A 21,875-nucleotide genomic window follows, 5' to 3' on the forward strand; every position below is an offset into this window, starting at 1 on the left:
TTAATATGATCTTTAACATACTTTAAAATATGTGGGGGGGAGAAATTAGGTGCTTCAGAAATGGCTTTTCCCTAGATCAGTTGTATTATATCTTACTACTGAATAACAAAATTTGTAAGCCAGGACTGCCAACATCAGTTGACACAGAAAAAACTAGTTATGCAGTCTCCTGGCTGGGCTGGTGTCGTGGTTTAACCCCAGCCCGCAACTCAGCACCACGCAGCCGTTTCCCCCTCCCCCTCCCCCTCCCAGTGGGGTGGGGAGGAGGAAAGGAAAGGAAAAAAAAGTAAAACTCGTGGGTTGAGATAAGAACAGTTTAATAACTAAAGTAAAATATAATACTACCAATAGTAATAATGAAATATAATAATAATAGTAATGAAAAGGAATGCAACAAAAAAAAAAAGGGGGGGGGGAAGGAAAAAAAAAACAGTGATGCACAATGCAATTGCTCACCACCCGCTGACTGATGCCCAGTTAGTTCCCGAGCCGTGATCCGCGCCTCCCGGCCAACTCCCCCCTGTTTATATACTGGGCATGATGTTCTATGGTATGGAATACCCCTTTGGCTAGTTCAGGTCAGCTGCCCCGGCTGTGCTCCCTCCCAGCTTCTTGCACACCTGCTTGCTGGCAGAGCATGGGAAACTGAAAAGTCCTTGGTTTAAGATAAGCGCTACTTAGCAACAACTAAAACATCAGGGTGTTATCAACATCATTCTCACACTAAATGCAAAACACAGCACTGTACCAGCTACTAAAAAGAAAGTTAACTCTGTCCCAGCCGAAACCAGGACAGCTGGAGTACAAAGGAATCTGCTATATACAAGTCACCGTGCATATCCGTTAAGGCATGCCTAACGGCATGTAGCTATAATTTGTAAGCAGTAAAAAGTACCTTCTCAATGCACCTTCGGAGTGTGTTGATATTCCTGACCCACCAACCAATACCCATAGCTCTTAATTCAGACCACTGTGGGTCTCCCTTCTGGATAGCAGGAATCATATTGATCAACTCCTCCTCAGCCTCAGAATGAAAAGCCCATGCAAAATGGCAAGTAGATAGGCCTAAACAATAATATAAGATAGTAAAATTCAGAAGATTAAGACTTGTTAATAAGCAAATGGAATATGTCACAGATGCAAAGTGGGATCTCCAACCCAAGAGTTAGGTAGATCTGAGAGAGACTGTTTCCCTCAACAGGCAGTAGAGCTGCTAAAGGAACAGCTGAAATATCTTTTTGCTCACTGGGGATGTCCTCTCCTCCGTGCTTCTTCCATCATTTTCCAGTACCCCATTCATATATGTACTAGAGTTATACGGTGAAAGACTGAAGGAAAACTACTCTGTTACCACAGAGGCAGACCCATTCTGGGCCAGAAACCTTTCTGTCTGCTGTTTAGGTGGTAATTGCTTTTCTTTCCTGTATTTCACAACAGCATTTACTCAGATTGAGCAAGGGAAAAAACCTGCTGTGATGAAAATAATAAAATAATCTTTAAGATAAGATAAAGCCATGCTCATGTAAAGCAACATCTTCATTCCTCCAGCAGAAACAATGAAATATATATACAATCTGTATGTTATCTGGTTGGGGAACTTATTTGTGCCTCAAACTGAATGGGGCAGAATCTTTCTTCTGTTCTAGAGCTATACTTTTTTTGCTATTCACAGTGCATGTAGGGAAGCCTATACTAAGCTTTTGCAAGATAAGGGTCTTAATGGAACAGATATAATCTAAAATGAATATGCAGATAATAGAAATATCATAATATTGTAAATCAAACATAACCAGACCTTGTCAGCTCAAGTGGATCAAATGAAAGCAATACTTCACTCTAAGAATTACCTTGGTGAAGCAGCTGAACTCGATACAGAGGTGGGAGTGATGTCAGAAGGCAGGTGTGCAAGCGCATAGCCAACAAATATCGTAAGCCACATTCATCTAAGGTATCCCTTCCTGTGAAATATAAAATACTGACTTTTGAATATGCAGGTGACTACAAGAGGCATATATACAACTTATCATATGCAGTGTGTGAAGAATCTATGTTTCTAAACTTGCTGTGAACCTGAACTACAAGTTATTTACTATGTATGAAACATAAGTAGAGATTTATATTTAAGTGTTTTTCTTTCGTACTGTATCTAATCTGAATCATAGATGCTAGCTTTCAGCTTTGTTATCCCAAAATACCCAAGAACTAAGTTTACCTTTACAGAGAAGAACAAGAATGTTAATTCAATAATATGTCAGTTACTAACCTGAGTAATTCTTATCTCTGTTCTCATCTAGTTCAGTGCTTGTCGTGGCCACAGTGTCTGCCAAAGCTACAAGGAACATCTGCTCCAGTCGAGTAAGGCCTGGCAGACTTGAGTGCATCAGGTGGCTTGAAAGGACACTAGCATGTTCTCGGCCAAAGTAAGTCGGACCGTACTGTGACAGATTAATAACTTTGGATTTACTCTCCCTCTTTTCAGGCTCAAAATCAATAAAGTCTTCAGTTGTAACAGGCTGAATCTGGAACAGATCTGAGTACTGATCCTCTGTTTTTCTCTTAGCATGATCTTCAGTGCCCTGAGGTATTTTAGAAGTTTCTTCAGAAACATAAGTGGCATCTTGATCTGCAGCAAGCAGCGCATACAGTGGCAGTGGTGGAATTGAGTCTATCTCTGTGTAGTCTCGAGTACCATCTTTTCCAGCTGTGATGGTATCCTTTGCAGTACTACCACTTACACTAATGGTGCGAGAAAGATGGCGTTTAGGACCAGTTCCTTCTCCAGCTTCTGTGTCTTTAACTATTGCAACTTCTCCTGCAATACATTTAACTAAATGCGATAGAATGGCTTTGGCTCGGCGAACCTTACCCAGATCCATAAGTTCTAATAACTGGGTTGGATGATACTGGGGTAGAGTAGGTGAAAGAACATGAGCAGCTTCAAAAAGGCCACCATCCTGAATTACAGTTGGAGTGCCAAAAACGTCATCCACAATACCTGCCCCATCAATTACACTCGTCTTCTTCGTTATCAAGCTTGTTTTGAGTGGATCTTGTGTTGTTGAGTCTTCAGTAGTAAAAACATCACTTTCTCTATCACCAAACTTGACAGCGTGTTTCCACTGGGCATAAACATGCATTTCACAGTCCATTCCCACTACCAGAATACCATCTCTCACCCAGGACAGAGAAACAGGCAATGAAGGAGTGCCATCTACAGATGATACTAAATCAATTGATCTAAGCAACACCCACTTTGACTTTATACCTTGTTTTATGCTACCACCTAGTGGTAAAGTAATGACAGCTACTCCCTCTTTGCTGCTCGTCTGATCTGTTACAATTCCCGAAAGTCTTCCGTACATGAAGATGTTGGCACCAACTCCAACTGTCAATATATGCGAACCATCTTCTTTTGATACCCAGTCCAAATGCACTAAATGCTTGATACTGGGTACCAGGTATTTGTCTTTATTCAAAAAAGCATCTGATTTACTGTAAACAAATAAATTACTATCTACACTGACCCTTGAATCAAGTACACTTCCAACCTTAACTAAATCATCCAGGTGAATTGTCTGTTCCAAAACCCATTCTGATCCTCCTGTAGACTCACATTCAAGTATACAAACATGCATGGAAAATTCTTTGGAAACAAAACCATTATGCTGTATGGGTTGTTTGTACGCTACTGCAAGACGTCCTGTGTAAGAACAGCTAACGGCAACTGGCCTGCCTACTATGCTCACTGTACTGCTGTTGTCTTCTCCTTCATCATTCATTAAAGGCCATTTTCTCCAATGATATGTTTCCCTTTCTTCATTTTTGCTGTTTAGGTCTGTCTCCACAGTACACCTCCAGAACCGCACTCTGTTGTCTGAACATGATGTTACTATCAAATAAGGTGCAAGGCAGACTGGGTATATTGATGAAGAACTCAGGTGACCTGAAGTTAGAACAAACATACTTACTTTTAGTAATGTCAAGTAGAATGCCTATATGAATAAAGCAGACATAACACTGTCTAACTACTGATACAGAACTTTACAACCTGATATTATTTTTTTAATTCGGAGTTGGGTAAGGGCAAATGTATTAAGACTGGGAACAGTCTTGCAGCTTGAACATTACTAATCATCTGCATTTCTGGTCACTATTCAAAGAAGATAAGCTGGAATTGAACTAATTCAGAGAAAGGTTGTTAGAATAATGAAAGGAATACAAAGCCTTAATCAGATGAGATTAAGGAAGTTAAGACTACGTTCATATAGCCTACCAAAATGAAACGTAAGAGGGAAGGGAAAAAAAAAAAGACAGGAGAGAAACAGACAGACAAACAGAAGAAGGTGTAAGTGCATCAGGTAAAAAAAGCACTATAAACCCAACACATTAATGCTGGGAGATGAACAAGCAGGTATAAATTGTTCGTTAATAAATTATGACTAGAAGTTAAGTTTCCAACTATTAGAGCAGTAAGTTTCAGGAACAGCTTTCCTGTGGGGACTTGATACATTTATGAAAGGGTAACATGACATGGACACAATGATTTGAGAGAGCCTTTTTAGTCCCATGTTCCCTGTATCAGTAAATCAGAATGTGACAGGCTGAGGAGATACAATGCTATAAACTAGGAGGTAAATTAGTGCACCAACTGCATAGAAAAAAATGTGAAATTTACCTGCTGAAGGAGTTGCTCTTATTACTTCTACACCAACAGGAAGATCCAGAGGTTGGCTATACACAAGTCTGGAGCTCAGAATGAGTTTACTAGCAGTCTGAAGATTAGCAATTGATGAAGATCGTGGAATGGGACTTATGCCAGGTGAGACATCTGGAGAAGAATCCACAGTCTTTTGCTCAGGTACACTAAGCTTATTCTCTGATGAAGTATCTTCAGCTGGTTTTGCTATATTAAAAAAAAATTGCCAACAGTGTTAAAAAAATTGTTTATAAGTAAGGACAAGGCATGAATATCCTATAATCAGATTTATTTTTTTTAGCAGTGCTTAAGTTACACAGAAAATAATTGTATGACATGTGCAGGCTGCGTTAGTTTCATTGCATGCTGTGAGTATTCATTTTAAGACACCCATAACATTCTGAAATACTGATAGTTTACAATAAAGAATCCAGTGCTTAAGTACATTACTCACCCTATCAGCAAATTTTTACGTTACTATTGGTATAGAATGCAACCAAAGTTTGTAAGGAATCTTACTGCTTCTACTGCATTGATAAATTATTCCGAAGATTCCTGACTTTGAGGCTTCTGCTTGACAAAGGTGACATAATTTGTTTCAAAATAAACCACCAAGCTTTAAGTTTTATTTTAAATAATATGAAAGAAATGTCTGTCTCTAAGAAAATTACAGTCACTCACCTAAACAGGCTTGCACAGATTTGAGATGAAGATGCCACATCTGAAGAACAGAGCAGCCACTATCATCTTTTTCAATTACTACTAGGTAGAACTTTTCTGAGAAAGGTGGTGGACGATACCCTGTAATTTAAACATATTATCACTATCATGAAGTTTACGTTCAACATAAGTAATTTTCAATAACAGAACACTCTCTAAAAATTATTGATACTAAAAAAACCTGTTTTCCTCTTTGAAAGAAATTGCTTGATTATAACACAAAATATTCAAACAGTACCATTAATAACATTTTTTACTTGACATTTTGTTTGCTCGTGGCTACAGAAGAATTATGAAAATAGAGATAGACGGACTTACAGACAACCTGAGTATTAGTGGCAAATCTAATTTATTAGATATATTTGCCTTCCCAGTCAGTTTGAACTATTTTGCTAGATTGTAAAGACTCTTTTCCACCTGCCTGCTTTCTTCCTTTTTCTTTTAAAGTTTTAAGTCTACTACCAAATTCCCCAGTTACTTTCTATTGTATTAACTTGGAAGTCAGATATATTCACCTTATCACCTGGAACTACATATTGATGCAGAAAATACACTTCTGTTCTATTTTGTACACATTTTTATATATATAACATACAGCATTTTGAAAAATGGACTTTGTCATGTAAGTTAAAATGTTTCACTCTAAGCAAATTAGAGTGCCTTTGTTTAATACCTTTAACATGTAAACAATAATTCATATGAGCAACATGAAACAGCTGTTTTACTGAATTCTACAGATTCTCATTAAAAAGGTAACTAGCATATGCCAACTAGATTTCAGTATTCTTTAAGAACATTTTTGGTACCTACTTCACTCATATTAGTTATTTTTATGCTATACCTTGTGATGGCTGGAAAAATATCTCAGTTTCCTTCCCTTCCACATCTTCCTTATGTGGTTTGTATCCCAAAATGAAGTCTTCTTGAAAGACGTGAAGCAATTGTGTATTTGAGCCACACTGAAACATTAAACAATAGTTACGCTTCCAGAACAGTATAGCAACGTTTTGTACTAATATAATTATTTCTTCTGTGCAGTCTAGCTACTGATGAGATCACTTTCTTTTATAATGTTGAAAATTATTTTAATGCATCAGAAAAATGAAACATTTTCCTTTTATATTAAGAACAGCATATTCTAGAACCTGTTGTTTGTATACTCAAATAATTTCAGAGATCTACCATGCTAGATGAATTCTGTAACAACATTTTTGCCACAGTTATTGACAGATGAATTAGTATCTGACTGAGGGAATGAATTGCAGATTTTCCTTCTCTCTGATATCTCAACAGGTGTCCTTCCTGACAGCAACAGACTTGTTTGCAGTACTTCCACCTCTCTACAAAGGAGGCTGCTGGCAGTGAAATCCTTTCCTGCAGGCAAGGAAAAATGGGTCCCGCAAAGACAGTGATGGCAAAGTTTTCGTGTTGCAAAACACCCTCTTCTTCCAGAGAAACATGGAAAGAGAGTATTCCCTGTACTCATCTATAAAAATTCTAGAAAAATATTGTGTAAATCTGAGCTTAAAATTGAAGATCCTATGTGATTAATACTTAAAAGACATGGAAATTTATTGACAAATAGAGAAATACTTCTTTATATATGTCAAAAACATCCAGATGTCTAATTAAGAAATGGTAAAACACACTGTTTTCACAGGCTGCTGCCTAACAGAAGCAGCACTGGACCACGTATGATCAAAATAACTGTGAGTAAGACCAAGGTGTAATAATACTACCTCTTCATTGTTTGAAATGTATAGCTATATTAGTTAACAGATAAAAATTTGTCTTACAAGACAGACAAAAAAACTGAAGCCATGAATACATGGCTATGATTCCTACATTTTGGAATAGTTAGGTCTAGTTTTTATGTTTGGGGTTTTTTTTAATGTTGTTCATCTTTTTGTTTGTTTGGGTTTGGGGGGACTGTTATTTTTTTTCCTTTAAATTATGATGGTTTGTAAACCAGTCTTTAGTTAAGTTTTGTTTTCATCAAGATTCATCCTTAGAAAATATTGTTACACTCTAACAAAGGGCTTTGAGCTCCTAGCAGCTACAAGAAAGTTGTCTGAATAAAACGTTCAAAGTATCTCAACATTCACAAAAATTCAAGGCAGTCATTATCACCATAGAGAAACGTCACCTCTTTTACCCCCTTCAACAGATTAAGTTAATTAACAGACAAAGCTATTAAACACCTTTATGTGATACCATTAAAGAGTTAACCATTTATTTACTTTGTTAGTTATTGCATCGAGTTCAATAATGCATCCTGGTCGAGCAGTAGATTGTTGGCTCACAATGTTAAACACTTCCCCAATAAGTTTCTGAAACAGAGCAAAATGAGAACAGTTAGTATATTTTTCCTTCAGACAGAAGGATATTGCAGTCATTTACAATAAACTGATGCTTTAATTTTCCTTGTTGGCATAAACCGTAACAGACTTCTTCCTGTTGTCATTTTGGCACTTATGAATAATGCATTTATCAAGACATTTGCACTGTTGTGAGTCTGCACTGTTGTTGTCAGTCTATTCATGGGGACAGCACACCAGTTTTTATGGAAACTAAATGTTGTTTATTTAAAGATTTATCCTTTCATAACATAACTTAGTATCTGTGCCATGAGAAACTCAAATATACAGCTTCACTTTTGTTTAAAGTTTCAGGTTTTGTCACAACATGTAAAAAAATAAATCAGTACAGCTTATATATAAACTGAAAGCTCTATTGATTTTTTGCTGGAATGTTCACAATCATTGCTCCTAGAACAGATTCCTCAGACTGATCTGAATACTGACAGGCTCTATCTTGCAGGATAGCTTATAAAATAACAGAAGGATGGAAAAAACAGGAAAGATGTGCTTCTTTATACAATAACAGTGCAAGGTCAGGCTTTACTTTGCTTAAAGTCACAGAAATGAAAGATCAAAAAGGATGAAAAAATTCCTTATTACAGAAAAAACAAGAGCTAGTATTACCCTTAGCAATAACCTGCTAATTCCCTCCTATCCCACCATCTCTGCCCTTCCTCATACATAGATGTAATTTAGGTGGATACACCTAAGTCTTGCTCTTCTGTCTTCACCTTCCCACTTGCTCTTGACTTCTCTCTTTTGAGAAGACAAAGAAAGAAATCCTATTTTTCCTTTCCCCACCTGCTACAGGTTGGGGAAACTTGTCAGGGAAATTTTGTTTCAGTCCAGCCACTTTTAGTAGTAATAGCTGCACTTCTGTCTGCTAATGTTTACTGACAGCTGCGAAACATGTAATTATGCAAGGTATAATGCATAAGATCCTACACACGGAATGGCACAAAAATTTTACAGAACTAAGTGAAGACAAACCACTGGAGTGGGGAAAAAAGTTACCTTAATTAGTTTTATTTTAGTACTTTCAAACCATTGCCACATAAAACTTACAGATGATTCAGGGTCAGATAATTCGTCTAGAAGTTTTCGTGCATCTACAACGGCTTGATAGAGTCTCAGGTTTTTGCCATCAGATGCAACAAAGCAAGCACTAGCAGAGTTGCAGTATGTACCTAATAGAAAACAGAAAAATTTCATAGTTAAAGAAAAAAAAAGGGCAGTCAAATGGCATCAGGTAGTCTGTTACAATCCACTTCACAATATCTGAATATGTTTCTAACACAATTTTCATAAAGTACTGAAGCAAAAAACCTAAGCAAATATGTGCATTAAAACACCATTATTTGAACTTTGAAATAACTCCCTTTCTGCTCATTTATGTAACTGAAACTCCTCATAAAAGTTGAATAATCTAAGCAGAATTCATACATGTTTACAAACATTGTTAACACATGCAAAAACCAGTATGTAGTACACCTAAGGGAACGCTGCCATTCCTTAAAATGGTTATGTTCCCTTCACTGTCACCTCTAAGGAGGTGCTCGGAAGGGCTAACTCTAGCTTCCCTAGGTTGTCAGAGACGATTTAGAGTAGGAGTCTAAGGTAAACTGTTCAGAAAAGCTGTATTAGCTATAGCTTTTTTCCTTGTTTACTATCTCTTTGGATAAAATTTGGATAAAGTTAATCTCTATGACTATTCCCTTCTACCCTCCAGTTAAAAGTGCAGAGATAAAAGTGGAGGCAGAAACATAGCTGCAGTAGTGAATAATCTATGAAAAACTGTAACAGTGTCTTTTTTGCTTCTCTATTATTCTGATCTACGTTTTCCTCTTACATTTTAAGAAGGAAACCGCTAGTTATTTGTGTTTGGAAGACTTTGTGGGATTCAGACAGCACAGAATGTTACTATGTAACATTATTTTATGTTACATAGTATTCATGTTACATACATTTATTCATGTTACTATGTAACACTTTATTTTAAAGATATGTTGCGCATCTATTAAGCATATCTAGGATTTTTGAGGTTGTACAACGTCTTTGACACCCATTTAATCATTGCAAAGGTCAGACTGGCCTTAGCATAATAAAATAACCTGGAATTATTAGTATAAAATGTAATGTTACATCCCCAGTACAAATGACATTTTTAGTACTGTCCACAAAGATGACAACTACTACAACAACTTCTTTATGTTAATTCAAAAATAAGTATCTCAGTGGCTGAATAGAGTAACATTTGTAGAGACAATTTTCCTAACTTCAGTAGAAAGCCCTAAAATTAAATACAAAAACTGAAGAATTGTCCTAGGGCATTACACATCAGATGTTGTACTGCCTGACCTCTGAAAAAGTATTGTTTGCAGTTCTGTAAAGTTAATGTAGTCTATTTCTTCAAAAATATCCTGTGTTCTAACTGGGCTTTTGTAAACCACTGATGGCCTGAAGAATTTCAGTATTGTTTCAGGATCTTCTAAGCAGAGTTCTTAGCCAGCATGTTAAAAGATTTTGATACTGTAAATTTTGGCTGAAAATCTTTCCCAATAATTCAGATGTTCAGGTGGTCCAATTACTAGTTCTGTTCAACCCAATGCCTCCTGCAGCTGTCTGTGGCCAACAACGCAGATGCCTAAGTCATCAGAACATCTGCATTACTAATATCACGTCAATGCAGAGAACACTCAGTGAAGCTGCCTAGAGCACTGAGGAAAGGGATCGTCTTGTTCTTTGTGAGAGTGATGATTGCTTACTCACACAAAGAAGTTACTGAATGTCAGCTGATCCACAGTAACTACAGACACACTCAGACCAGATGAAATGTTTTGAAGTAGTTTAGCCTCAAATGAAATAAAAATGCTTCATTTGCATAATACAAGGAAATTGATGAAAAGTTAATATAAATATACTCCAAATACAATAGTAAGTTATTTTAACAAATTAATTCTATGACTCACAGTGTTAACTCTATATGGAAACATGCTAAGTATACTCACCAAGGCAATAGCTGGGAATAAGTGTTGGAAGCCAGGCTACGTTAGAGAAAGCGGAGGTATGAAGAGAGTTAATTCGAGCCAATTCAGATACTCCTCCAGTGTACGATAAAGGTCCTATAGGGTCTACACGCCACAGAATCAGCTCACTATAGATTGCATTTGGATCATGGAATGTACGGGTTGCTGCATTTTTAAGTTGCTGCCTAGAAGAACCTTTCACATGTTTAATAGGATCCATTACTCTGTTTATCCTGTCCGAGTCCCAGGAACTGTCTGATTCAGGAGTTAATAGAGCATTATGATGAGAAGATGTTAGCAGTAATGGTAAAACAGAATGGCAAGCTAGATCATTGAGATGAAAACGGTGACCGCAGTACCTAAATTTATGTGATACAGTTAGCACGGTAGTGAAAGCTGATTTATCAGCAAAAGTAACTGCCCACTGATTTAGAGAGCCATCTATATGTTTGGAAATCATCATTACTATGGGAGAAATTATATTCACATTTGCACTGTTCCGGGCACAGCTTGGTCCTTTATTTGCTAGAGTCTTATCTGGAAAGTCCATTGTCTTCTGATGTACAGCATTACTGTTATCTTTTACAAAGACAGGGCAAGCATACATCATAATATTTTTGCTAAGGGAACTAGCATCTCCTGATGGAAATGCAACAGGAATCCTAGAAGAAAATGAAACCTAAAAAAAAAACAAAAAAGAAAAAAATTAGAATGTAACAACCCAGCTTAAGTCTGAATAAATGTCAGCTGTTTCACGGGAAGTACTTAAAATTAAATTCATACTGATGTTCAGATATAAAAGAAAGGACACAATGATCATCGATTAAGATCACAAATAATAAAATAATTTCAAATATACAATACCTGAACTTGTCGAAAGATGCCTGGAGTGTATTCATCTAAATATTTCACATGCCACACCAAAAAGGTACCATCAATAGGATGGATAGTAAAAAGCATATCTGGATTTCTGTTCCATTCGGTTAGGAGCAACTCAATTTTCCGATCTAACAAAACTGTTGGAAGAGGCATGCATGGGCCTGCTAGTAGAGATGTTTTGGGGCTTCCCTCTCTTTCTCCGTCTTCATGTTCTGAAGAGCCTGTACCAGTCCCTGTCTCTGATTCTCTATCTATAGACAAGTCTGCAACAGAAAAGAAATGTGCCATTTTATCCATTGCAAAGATTTCACTATCAGTTTCTATTCAAAACAACACAATATTTTTTAATCTGCTAATAGTACTATCTGATAAGGACAATCATGCACATGAGGGTAGAAACATCTTTCTTCGGTCTGTCTGTACAAAAATATGAGGCTCTGGCCTTTGACTATTGCTTCTAACTACGCAATACAAGTAATAATAAATATAACCGTAAAGATCCAGATACTTAGAGTAATGCCCTGCCTAAGACTATTCTGGTCAACTATATAAAACCACACATTTTATATGAATGCTGGCTCCAAATTAATGTGGGGTTTTTTTGTATTTAGAAGGTAATAATGAAATATATGGTATGTGATCACTGATGAAGTAGTATGTATTGCATGTTCAGTAAGAATTATCACACACTTAACTACTGCATTGGTAATCTAGATTTTAAGAACCTAAGCATTATAAATGACACAATGTATCATCAGTTTACTGTCACTAATTGGTCTTACTGGTTTCTGTAGACAGATTTTTATTTTTACATATTCTTACTGGCCAAGTGACCCTCCCACAGCAAGGTAAAGTATTTCTGGTAGGGTATGTTTTCCATCATTAATTTCAAAATATGTCTCTCCGTTCCTTTGTGAACAGCTACAGTTGGGATCATTGGGTGATCTACGATTTGAGATGTAAATCTTACTAGTACTGGAAACAGTGCAGTTGCATTAAAATGGAGCTACGTCCAACCCTTCTTAAAGCTTGCCATAAATTGGTATTTCATTACTGATAATTAGATTGTAAGGTAAATAGAGAGCAGGTCTCTGTCATAATTTCATAGCTCAGTGGAATATATCCAAAATGGAAATGAAAGACAAAAGCTACCTTTTTTTTTTTTTTTTTTACACTGTGTATATCACTATTGCATTCCAACAGAGAGTACATCATTGAATTTGTCATGCCTACAATTACAGCGGCCAAAATTTCAGCTGTAAATGTCTGTTTATTTTAGATTAGTGATAAAATATTTGCACTTATAATTCTTGTGCTAAATAATTGCATTAATTACTGCACTAATGTGCTTCAAAATAATTCTTGTGCTACATATCTCAATATTACTAACCATGATCTAATTTCATATGTAAACCTCTCTCTTTTTCTTCCACTTCTTCTTCTTCTTCAACCTCAACATCAAAATCTTGTTCTAGTTGTTGTTCAGAAATTTTTCTTAGATGCTGCATAAATACTTCAATAGAGGATGTGAAATTAAATTCTTTATTATTCAACCAGTGAACAACGAAGCCTCCATTTCCTTCATCTATATTAAAAGCTGTTCCAGCCAAGACTGATGGAATATCTGTAGACATTTTTAAACAAATAAAAAAGCTATATATTAAACTGCTCATCTTTTTTATATATATACACACACACACAGATTTCTTAATTAAGACGTTTAACTTATTTTAGGTAGAACATACTTTGTGCCTGTAAGATTAGAAAAGGTAAGATGCAGATCAAGTTTCTACATGCAATTGTAGTAAAAAAAGTGTAAAGATATTTTAACATCAATAAATTTACATGAAAATTGATTCTTATGTGAACGGTAAATAATACTCAACAGTTCTAATTGCTCAGTTTCATATGTTGCAGCGTTGTCATTTCATGTACAGATTTTAGGTAAGGCACACGATTGCCCTTTAATCTTTTCCTTGTTTAAAATACTCTGCATTACTCTACAAAAAGCAGGTGGTTTCCTGCCAAAATATCTGGTACAGCTTTTTTTCATTCACTGTGTATTCTGTAGGATGCAAATACTCCATCATGTACCATTGCCTCCCAAAACCCAACAATCAAATGCCAAGCAGATTTGAAATTTAGGTTTCTTTTGCTTTCTGATGTGCAAAGATGAATTTAATTGGCTTTTAAAAGTGCTGAAGTAACAGACTTGTGAAATAACAGTCTTCCTACAAATTCCCTGTATTCAATTAGGCAAAGCAAAGAATGTGCATCTCAGCCCCCTTCATTTATTTTTTTCATTTTATGCAAATATATTATTACAGTTTAATAAATGGTTGTATTTCACCTGTATTAGGGTTGATGCTTGCTGCTATATGGAAGTGACCAAGTGCATTTGCGTGATGTGAAATGTGACGCTGAACTTCATGAGTACCCTGTTGATCTGGTAATACATCTGTGTGGGTAATAAGAACTGAAGATCTCCTTTGTCCTTTTCTCATATTTTTCAAATGGTGAATTGTCTGGTATAGTTATAAAAAATAAATTAAGAAATACTAAAAAACTGTAAGGTAAAAATTCACACTTATATAAAGCCTAAAGCTTTTTAACTTCCTTCTACCTAAGAAGCAAAGACTAATTTCAAAAGGATTATTTTAAATAGATTTCGACAGAGATTAGTAACACTTAGGTACATCAGTTCTGGCCAAAGGCAAAGCTCTTCTACCAGTCTTCTGAAAGTTCCTTTAATACCTGCTCCAACAACAACAGAAAAATACACACTATTTTGTGTAACATTCATAAACAAGATTACAACAGTCTAAAACCAGTAACCTTTACAATATAATTTTATAATGAATTATTTTTGTGTAACTGAAAATTGCTGAGAGCGTGTGGACAGCACAACTGATTCAACAGCCCAAAGCATACTTGGTTCCACTCTCCCTATTTTGTTGATGGTCATGATATGTAAAAAGTAAAAACTTGGTCTGATTGCAATAGTCTACAAATGAGTGGTGGGGTGGTTGGTTTTTTTTGTTTTGTTTTCTTGTTTTTATATTGATAGGTTTTCTCTTACTGTAAACTTAATAGACTTGATATGACTACCACTGAAATTTAGGGCCCCATAATACCACCTTTTAGAAATGCAATTATCAAATCAGATAACTAAAAATGAAAACAGTTTATTTACTGCTTCCACTGTTTTTATAATTACAGAGTTTCAGACCCATTCAGAATGAAACCATCACTTACTATTCCATATTAAACATTGTCTCTTCCCATCACTATTAGTTAGCTATAGAAAAAGTAGATTGAGTTTTAAGAACATGGAGCTTGGGTGCAGAGTTGCAAAGTCTCTGACTTCTTCAATGTTTAGTAATAGACTTCAAAAACTGATACGAAATAATTCAGACTATTCTGTTATGCTTATAAGAACTAGATAATACACATTCTTAGGGTTCTACATCCTTTAAATACTTAAGAATCTTGAAATAAAAAATTGACAAAGTAAGTATTTACTTGTACCTCTAGTGCATGCTGTATTTTGTCCTTTTGCTTTCCAGATTGAGAGATGGTGCTGCTAATGCTAGAAGTGCTAGTTTCACAGATCTGCTCACCAAGAAGAGTATCTTCTGGTAACAACGTCTCTGCCCACAGCCGACAGATGCCATCAAGACATGATGTGAGTAACACGTTACAGACCAAACCCCTAACGATAGACATATCAAGGTTACTACCCCATGTAATTAAATTTAGCTACATGGACACAGCAGAAATTAGGGGAGTATATAAGTATTTAGTAGTTATTGTTTCATCCAAATTTCTGCTTCTCTCCTAACGAAAGGTTTTATATCAGTAGTGATTTTTGGCATGCTGATAAACCCATAGATTATTAGAAAAAGTGCATGTGAATATGGAATAGTTATTATTTGAGAAATGCAACAGTCATTGTAAAACTGCAGTTATGAAACTGCCTAAACTATCTGACTTGCTGGACTATGTGAAGAATGCATAAATTTTACTAAATAATGAAAAGTGAAATTGAACAACTAATTAAACACCAACAAGACGCAGAAAATAGCTTACTAAATACTAATCATTTAAACAAATATTTTATTTCCAATGTCATAGCACCATTTGGTGAAGACAAAGCCTTACATCCATGCTTCCTGGCATGACTTGAGAAGGCATTGAAGTTTAGACTGTATTTTAGAATAAATCTCACCTGTTAATGTAACTATCACTATTGTACTAGGTAATACAGAAGCTTATGGGAAGACGTTGATATGTTTTATTTCTTGAAAGTATAAGCAGAGAAACCTAGTCATATTCTTGATGGCCAAACTTTCAGCAGAGTGTTAAAAAATACTTGGTCAAAGGCTTGCCTGTTTTTTTAAAAAGGAAAACTTTCGAACCTGGGCATATACTTGCTAATGTTACGCCACGAAAATCCTGTCACTGCTCGAGGATGCGCCAAATAAACAAATGAGAAGTGGACAACCCCTGAGCATTTTTTCTTTTCTTCATTCTCTTGGGGCAGAAGAGATGACTTCCAACCAGTCATAGGATACCAAACCTTTAAGAGGCAGTCATTCTAGGTAAAGCAATAAAAAACCATGGGGTTAGCTAGCTACGATTAAAAACATCACAAAATGAAAATCCCTAACAACAAGGAAACTGCTGTTCTGGTATCTTTCATGAAAACTTGATCTGTGGCCCAGAACTATTTGCAGTTTTTCAGGCAACCCGTTTCTAAGACCGCTTATTTCATTGATGGTCACACTGGAATGAGTTACAGGACTGAAGAAATATTCCGCTGGCAAACACTCCACTCCCATAAGCAATTTTTCTTCCAGTCCAGTTGGTCCCCTACTTTTCTCTTGGTTTGCTGTGCATTTTCTGCATAGCACGTATGCATGCTTAAATCCCTTGTCCATTTCCTTGCAAAGACAGAAGCCAGAAATAGGCTGCCACTCACACTACAACGTTAAGCTCATTAACAGTCAGTTTCTCCACTGAGACAATTCATGCTGTAACTCCCTGTTGGTTCCCATGCACAGGAAGTCTGACTTTCATGGAAAGCACTGTACCTACTGAGCATAGGCAGACAATAGAGGAGCAGATGCATATTACAACCTTCCCCTCCACCAGCACAACCTATGCTACCCTTCTGGTTTGAATGGTTGGGCACCACTGATGTAATTAATTGAAACAAAACTGAAACGCTGGCACAGCAATACTACAAATGCTGATAAGTGAGACTGGAGTATGACTATACTGATGTGAGCTAAGGTCAACATTACTAGTATGACAACAGTACATTGTACACAGCTGGATGCCACATCCCTGGATTTCAGGACTTGCTGCTGGAGTGGAGATACAGAATAAACTAAATAAATGAATAAATTACAAACCTCAGAGTGTAGATAAAAGATAGTATTTCCTGACAAGCATCAAAAGTACAGTATCTGACCACAGATTCTGTAAGAAGGAAGTCTGACAGGCAGCCCTGTTAAGAATTACGATCAAAGCTGTGTATCTCATGAAACAACTAATATAGAGCTGTCCTACAGACAGAAAATGATTTCTAAAACCATCTGCCTCAGCTACTTCATCAAATTCTTAGCTATATAAAAGTATATTCATGGGAAATAGAAATATGGAATGAAGCAAATCTTTTGATAATTTTCTAACTACAATGATTCTAAATGTAATATTTATTAAGGTGTTGTAAGTACATTTGTAGTTATAAAACAATGTAGCTCATGATTCAGTTGTCCCCTTTAGTAAGTGTAAGAAAAAGATTCCTAAAATTCATCTCATTGTTCAACCAACATTAAGTGCAAGCAATAAATGCTTACCTATCCAGACTTGAAAACCAAAGGGAATCACTCAAATGAGAAGGTGACATTAAAGAGAATTATTAATTGAAAATTTAGCTTGAATAGCAATTTGACAAAAAATATGCCAAACTGAAATAGAAGTTAAGAACTGATAATTGAACCCAGAATTCACTAAATAGAAAATCTTTTCTAATTTATCCACTGAGGTGTGCATATTATACCCGTTTAAATGTGTATGTGTTCTATCATAATGATCTAATATTTATCCTCATTATTTCCAACAGAAGTAGAAAAATGTTTATGCATATCTGAAAGTTCATCTAAGTATACTTGATCTAATATATATATGTCTGTATCACTGTCACTGTATTCCCAGGTTGATTCTTAAGTATTCAGTAAGAGTACACAGCTAAATTTCAGCTTGTTGCTGAAATTCATGGAATTACACGAAAATACACAAGATGATAATTTAACTTAGCTCAGACGACAGTAGAGTGTATGGTCCAGGACTATTCTATGTTACTTATTTACTTTTGTCAAATAAATGCAAAACATTGCAAACACTTATTTAATTATTCTTTTTTTGTCCTTACCTTCCCAGCTGTTGCGAAGTATTCACCATCAGGAGCCCATGCCATCAAATGTACTGATACTGCAGTCCTAAAGAACACGAGAATAAAGTTTTAAGTCGTAAGTAAAGTCTATTTATTCTATAGTATTATGCCATACATATTCAGTTGATTAAGTAGTTCATTATTTAAATGAAATATATTAGTATTTTATATTGTTGCTTTAAGCATACTTTAGAAATAGCAGAAGCATAAAAAGTATTTGCTACAATGAAACAAAATATTTAGTATTTTCACAGTTTTACAGAAAAACAGCCCATAAAATAAGTTGTTTTAAGTACGGCAAGCCTAGGCTAGATCTGATGAGATCACAGAAGTGAAGTTTGTCCCACCTGCTCCTCTACTCCCAGTGAAGCCAAGACAAATAGTAGGAAGAAATGAAAGTGAAGATCTTTTTAGATCATTTGTGATACTATTCGTCTGTGACTACAGCTTATGGGTCAGCTGTCTGAAAGAGGAAAGCAGCCTATACAGTGCTTTGTGGGCACAAAATCTAAAATGGCTTCAAAAAGTCAAGAGAAAACAGGTTCATAGGCAGCTGCTTCCCAACTCTGCATATATATAGTAAATGGCTGATCATGAAGCACTTCCATAACATGGATCTCAAATAGAACTGGGTAGAAAGAGTTTCAGGACCCTCTTCCTAAGATTCAGGAAGCAGCTCTCATCTTTAACAGTGTAGCATATCTGCCTGCTGTATGCATATATGTATGTATGCACATATATATGTACATACATATGTATGCATATATATCTGCCTGCTGTAGCACATATGCTTGTATGTGTATATGTATATAGCATATACACTTTAACAGTGTAGCATATCTGTTCTTATTCAAAGATGAGAAAACGGGGACAATTTTGATACATTGCCAGTGCTTTGGTTTGGGTAAGCCTTTGACTAGGTTAACTGGTGATAGGTCACTTGAAAAAGTGAGGAATTTTTGTTTGGAGGAACTTACATTGTTTGAATTTTATGGTATTTTAAGCCGATTTAAAAGCACACTTTAAAATATGGTTTTGGAGAGAAGATAGTTGATATATGAGGTGGCATTGCAATTTGTCTTAAAATAGAAATTATCTCACTCACTTGCACTGCCAGACACATTTCCAGTCATTTAGAACTGGGAGAACTTTATCATCTTTGATCTGATTGTTAGGATCATCATCTTCATCTTCTTCTAGAATTTCACTAGATGGAGGGGCCCACAATTGCAAAAAGTCAGTTGCTGTCAGCAGCCTGTTACCTGAAGGTGAGTAATATCAAAGCTGTGAAACCAAGATGACGCATGTATATTGAAAGATTAAGCCTGTCATCATATTTGGTTGAGAATTATTCAAAACAGGTTGAAAACTCAACTTTATAAAGTCCATTTTAAATATGATAGGGTATTCAATCATATTATACAGCTGTTTTTATTAAAATATTTTGAATTTATAATACGTTTTAAAAAAGAACAAGTTTTTGGTGACTTCAAATGGTAAATCATATTTAAGAATGAATGTTGCAGATACTAAATAGCCATTCACATCTCAAATAAATACACATTGTTAGACATCTTATAAATATCTGTGTCTCGATACATTGCTGACTTTAATTGTGATAAAATTCTATTTAAATGATTATTAGTGGTAATTTAAGTCAGTTAGCAACCTAACACTGTGATTCCCAAACTAAGATCTTGCATAAGAGACTCAAACACTTAGCACAGCATCTTCACAAATGCTAACTGTAGCCTCACATTTTACGAAACACTGCCTGAGAACAGATAATCTAAAATTTCCATATTCATGCTCTCACTTTATTACAATAAAAATAGTTTGTGTTCAACTTCTCCTAACTACAAATGTTGAACAAATACTTCACAAACTTCACATTACCTTGAGGATCCCATGCCAGGTTGTAAGTCATAGAACTGAGGAAGAATTGCCCGGTTTTAAGCCACTGACACTTTAGTTGCTGTAGTTAAAAACAGTAAAGAATTAATTCTCACATCAACAGCAAAATACAAAGGTATTGGTATTTCTTTCTTTCTCTATGAAATTGCTATTAAGCCTGTTGCAAACACGTTCAGGACCCAGTGGTAGATTGCTGAATCTAGTTTTAATAACTTCTTTAATTGTTTTATAAAAATTAAATGCATCACAGAGTGCCCTGTGAACCAGATCTGGGCCTGTCATACATACAAATACATCTGTCGATTACTTTAAACTAGTTAGGTCATACATTTATAACAACATAAGGGATGGCAGTAGAGATGCAACAAAGATTGTGAAACATGCTTGAGAACATAATGCTTGAGTGCTTGGCCATGGCTGTGCTGTTAAAACAAGCCTGGGTGCAGGTATACAAGTCTAAGTCATATCTCTGTACCACAGATCTGACGACCTCTTCAAGTTAAAGAAATACCACCTTGTCACGATGTCATTCTAGTATGAGATTCAAGAACAAGATGTCGTTGGTAACTTAGGAGGAGTGCAGTCCCCAGTTCAATTCATGCAGTGGAAGATTCTACCCATCCAATTTTATTATGGATGGTGGAAAACGTTTATCTATTAGTCTTCTGTGTGCCAATATAATAATAACAACTGGCAGACAGACTTTTGCCTCTTTTAAGAACCTAAACCAAATTACAGTCATGAAATACATACTTACACAATTTCTTTTATGAGAATTTATACCAAGCGGCTCAAAAATGCAAACAGCATTTCCATATGATGCTGCAATCTGGAAAAAAAAAATTAAAGACTCAAAATGTAAGGTTAGGAGATAAGTGTAACTGCTCCTTAGTATTCCAAAATAGCTAAAGAATTTCCAGTACCTCTTCTATATGCCATTGTTCAAGAAAAGTGAAATTAACACAAATGTCATTAATTGTGTTACAGGTATACTTTCTTAAGGAAGTTGAGAAATACATAGTTCTAAACAAGCCCATCTTTAAGATTTTAACTCTATGTAGGGAAGACATCCTGTTCAGTGGGATAAACACTGTCAATCAGATCTAATACATTCTTCTAGGGTAACTACTGTTAATGCATAAGGGAAAGCTGATGCCTTCACTACTTCTGCTCACGTTCTGTCTACTTCACAGCTAACTAATAAATTAATTATTAGTGTCTGGGTCTCAGTGTGTTCCCAGATTCCATTTTGTACCACTAAATAATAATTACAAGAAACAGAAGGAAGTGTAATTCTATTTTGAACAGTTAAATACATTTTGAGGGGAGACAAATGGTAAATGGAAAAACTGAAGTACTTAGACCACTGAACCCCTCGATTTCTTTCACCCGCTTATTTCACAGAAACCTCCATACACAAAATGGTCTTTATTAGGAATTTATCTGGTCATGTTCCTAATACTCATATGCTTATGAGTACTTTTGACTATCTTTAAAATTCCTTTTTCTTCCTTAAAAGATTTTTAAAAGAAAAACTGTTTAAGTTCTTCCCATTCAGGATCTGGTTTCCTCAATACAGAAATGATGTAAAAGTTTCACGACGTTTATTATGAAATCTTATTTCCTCTTCGGGGGGAGGGGAGTGGGGGGTAAGTTGCAACAACACCCTCCCAAAGAAAAGAACAGACCGTGAGTTCAGAGTCCTGAATGCAGAACCACCCAGGGGTTCATGGTGATCTTGCAGGGGCCACCTGTGCAGCTGGATTCTCTTCCAGTCCTACTGGGACTGCACTGCTGCACTGCACGGGCCTTGCCAGCTA

The 21,875-nt window shown here is 35.9% G+C and overlaps 1 protein-coding gene across 7 annotated transcripts in view; it reads right to left on the minus strand.

Moving 5' to 3' along the window:
• The window catches only part of DMXL2 (Dmx like 2), a 54,190-nt gene that overhangs the window by 23,204 nt on the left and 9,111 nt on the right, over nucleotides 1-21,875 (minus strand). For 5 of the 7 annotated variants that reach the window (XM_050903381.1, XM_050903379.1, XM_050903382.1 and 2 more), the window contains exons 3-20: nucleotides 20,813-20,884; nucleotides 20,038-20,116; nucleotides 19,247-19,403; nucleotides 18,121-18,187; nucleotides 16,100-16,278; nucleotides 15,210-15,393; nucleotides 14,032-14,206; nucleotides 13,072-13,305; nucleotides 11,667-11,944; nucleotides 10,785-11,481; nucleotides 8,842-8,963; nucleotides 7,657-7,746; nucleotides 6,258-6,375; nucleotides 5,378-5,497; nucleotides 4,676-4,903; nucleotides 2,264-3,943; nucleotides 1,848-1,958; nucleotides 896-1,065 (exon numbers count right to left, since the gene is read on the minus strand). In XM_050903381.1, coding sequence (XP_050759338.1) covers nucleotides 896-1,065; nucleotides 1,848-1,958; nucleotides 2,264-3,943; nucleotides 4,676-4,903; nucleotides 5,378-5,497; nucleotides 6,258-6,375; nucleotides 7,657-7,746; nucleotides 8,842-8,963; nucleotides 10,785-11,481; nucleotides 11,667-11,944; nucleotides 13,072-13,305; nucleotides 14,032-14,206; nucleotides 15,210-15,393; nucleotides 16,100-16,278; nucleotides 18,121-18,187; nucleotides 19,247-19,403; nucleotides 20,038-20,116; nucleotides 20,813-20,884 — 4,761 coding nt within the window. The remainder of the gene's footprint in view (nucleotides 1-895; nucleotides 1,066-1,847; nucleotides 1,959-2,263; nucleotides 3,944-4,675; nucleotides 4,904-5,377; nucleotides 5,498-6,257; nucleotides 6,376-7,656; nucleotides 7,747-8,841; nucleotides 8,964-10,784; nucleotides 11,482-11,666; nucleotides 11,945-13,071; nucleotides 13,306-14,031; nucleotides 14,207-15,209; nucleotides 15,394-16,099; nucleotides 16,279-18,120; nucleotides 18,188-19,246; nucleotides 19,404-20,037; nucleotides 20,117-20,812; nucleotides 20,885-21,875) is intronic. The other 2 variants (XM_050903383.1, XM_050903385.1) reach the window with 2 other exon arrangements.

Source organism: Gymnogyps californianus, chromosome 11 (genome assembly GCF_018139145.2).
Source record: "Gymnogyps californianus isolate 813 chromosome 11, ASM1813914v2, whole genome shotgun sequence".
NCBI lineage: Eukaryota > Metazoa > Chordata > Aves > Accipitriformes > Cathartidae > Gymnogyps > Gymnogyps californianus.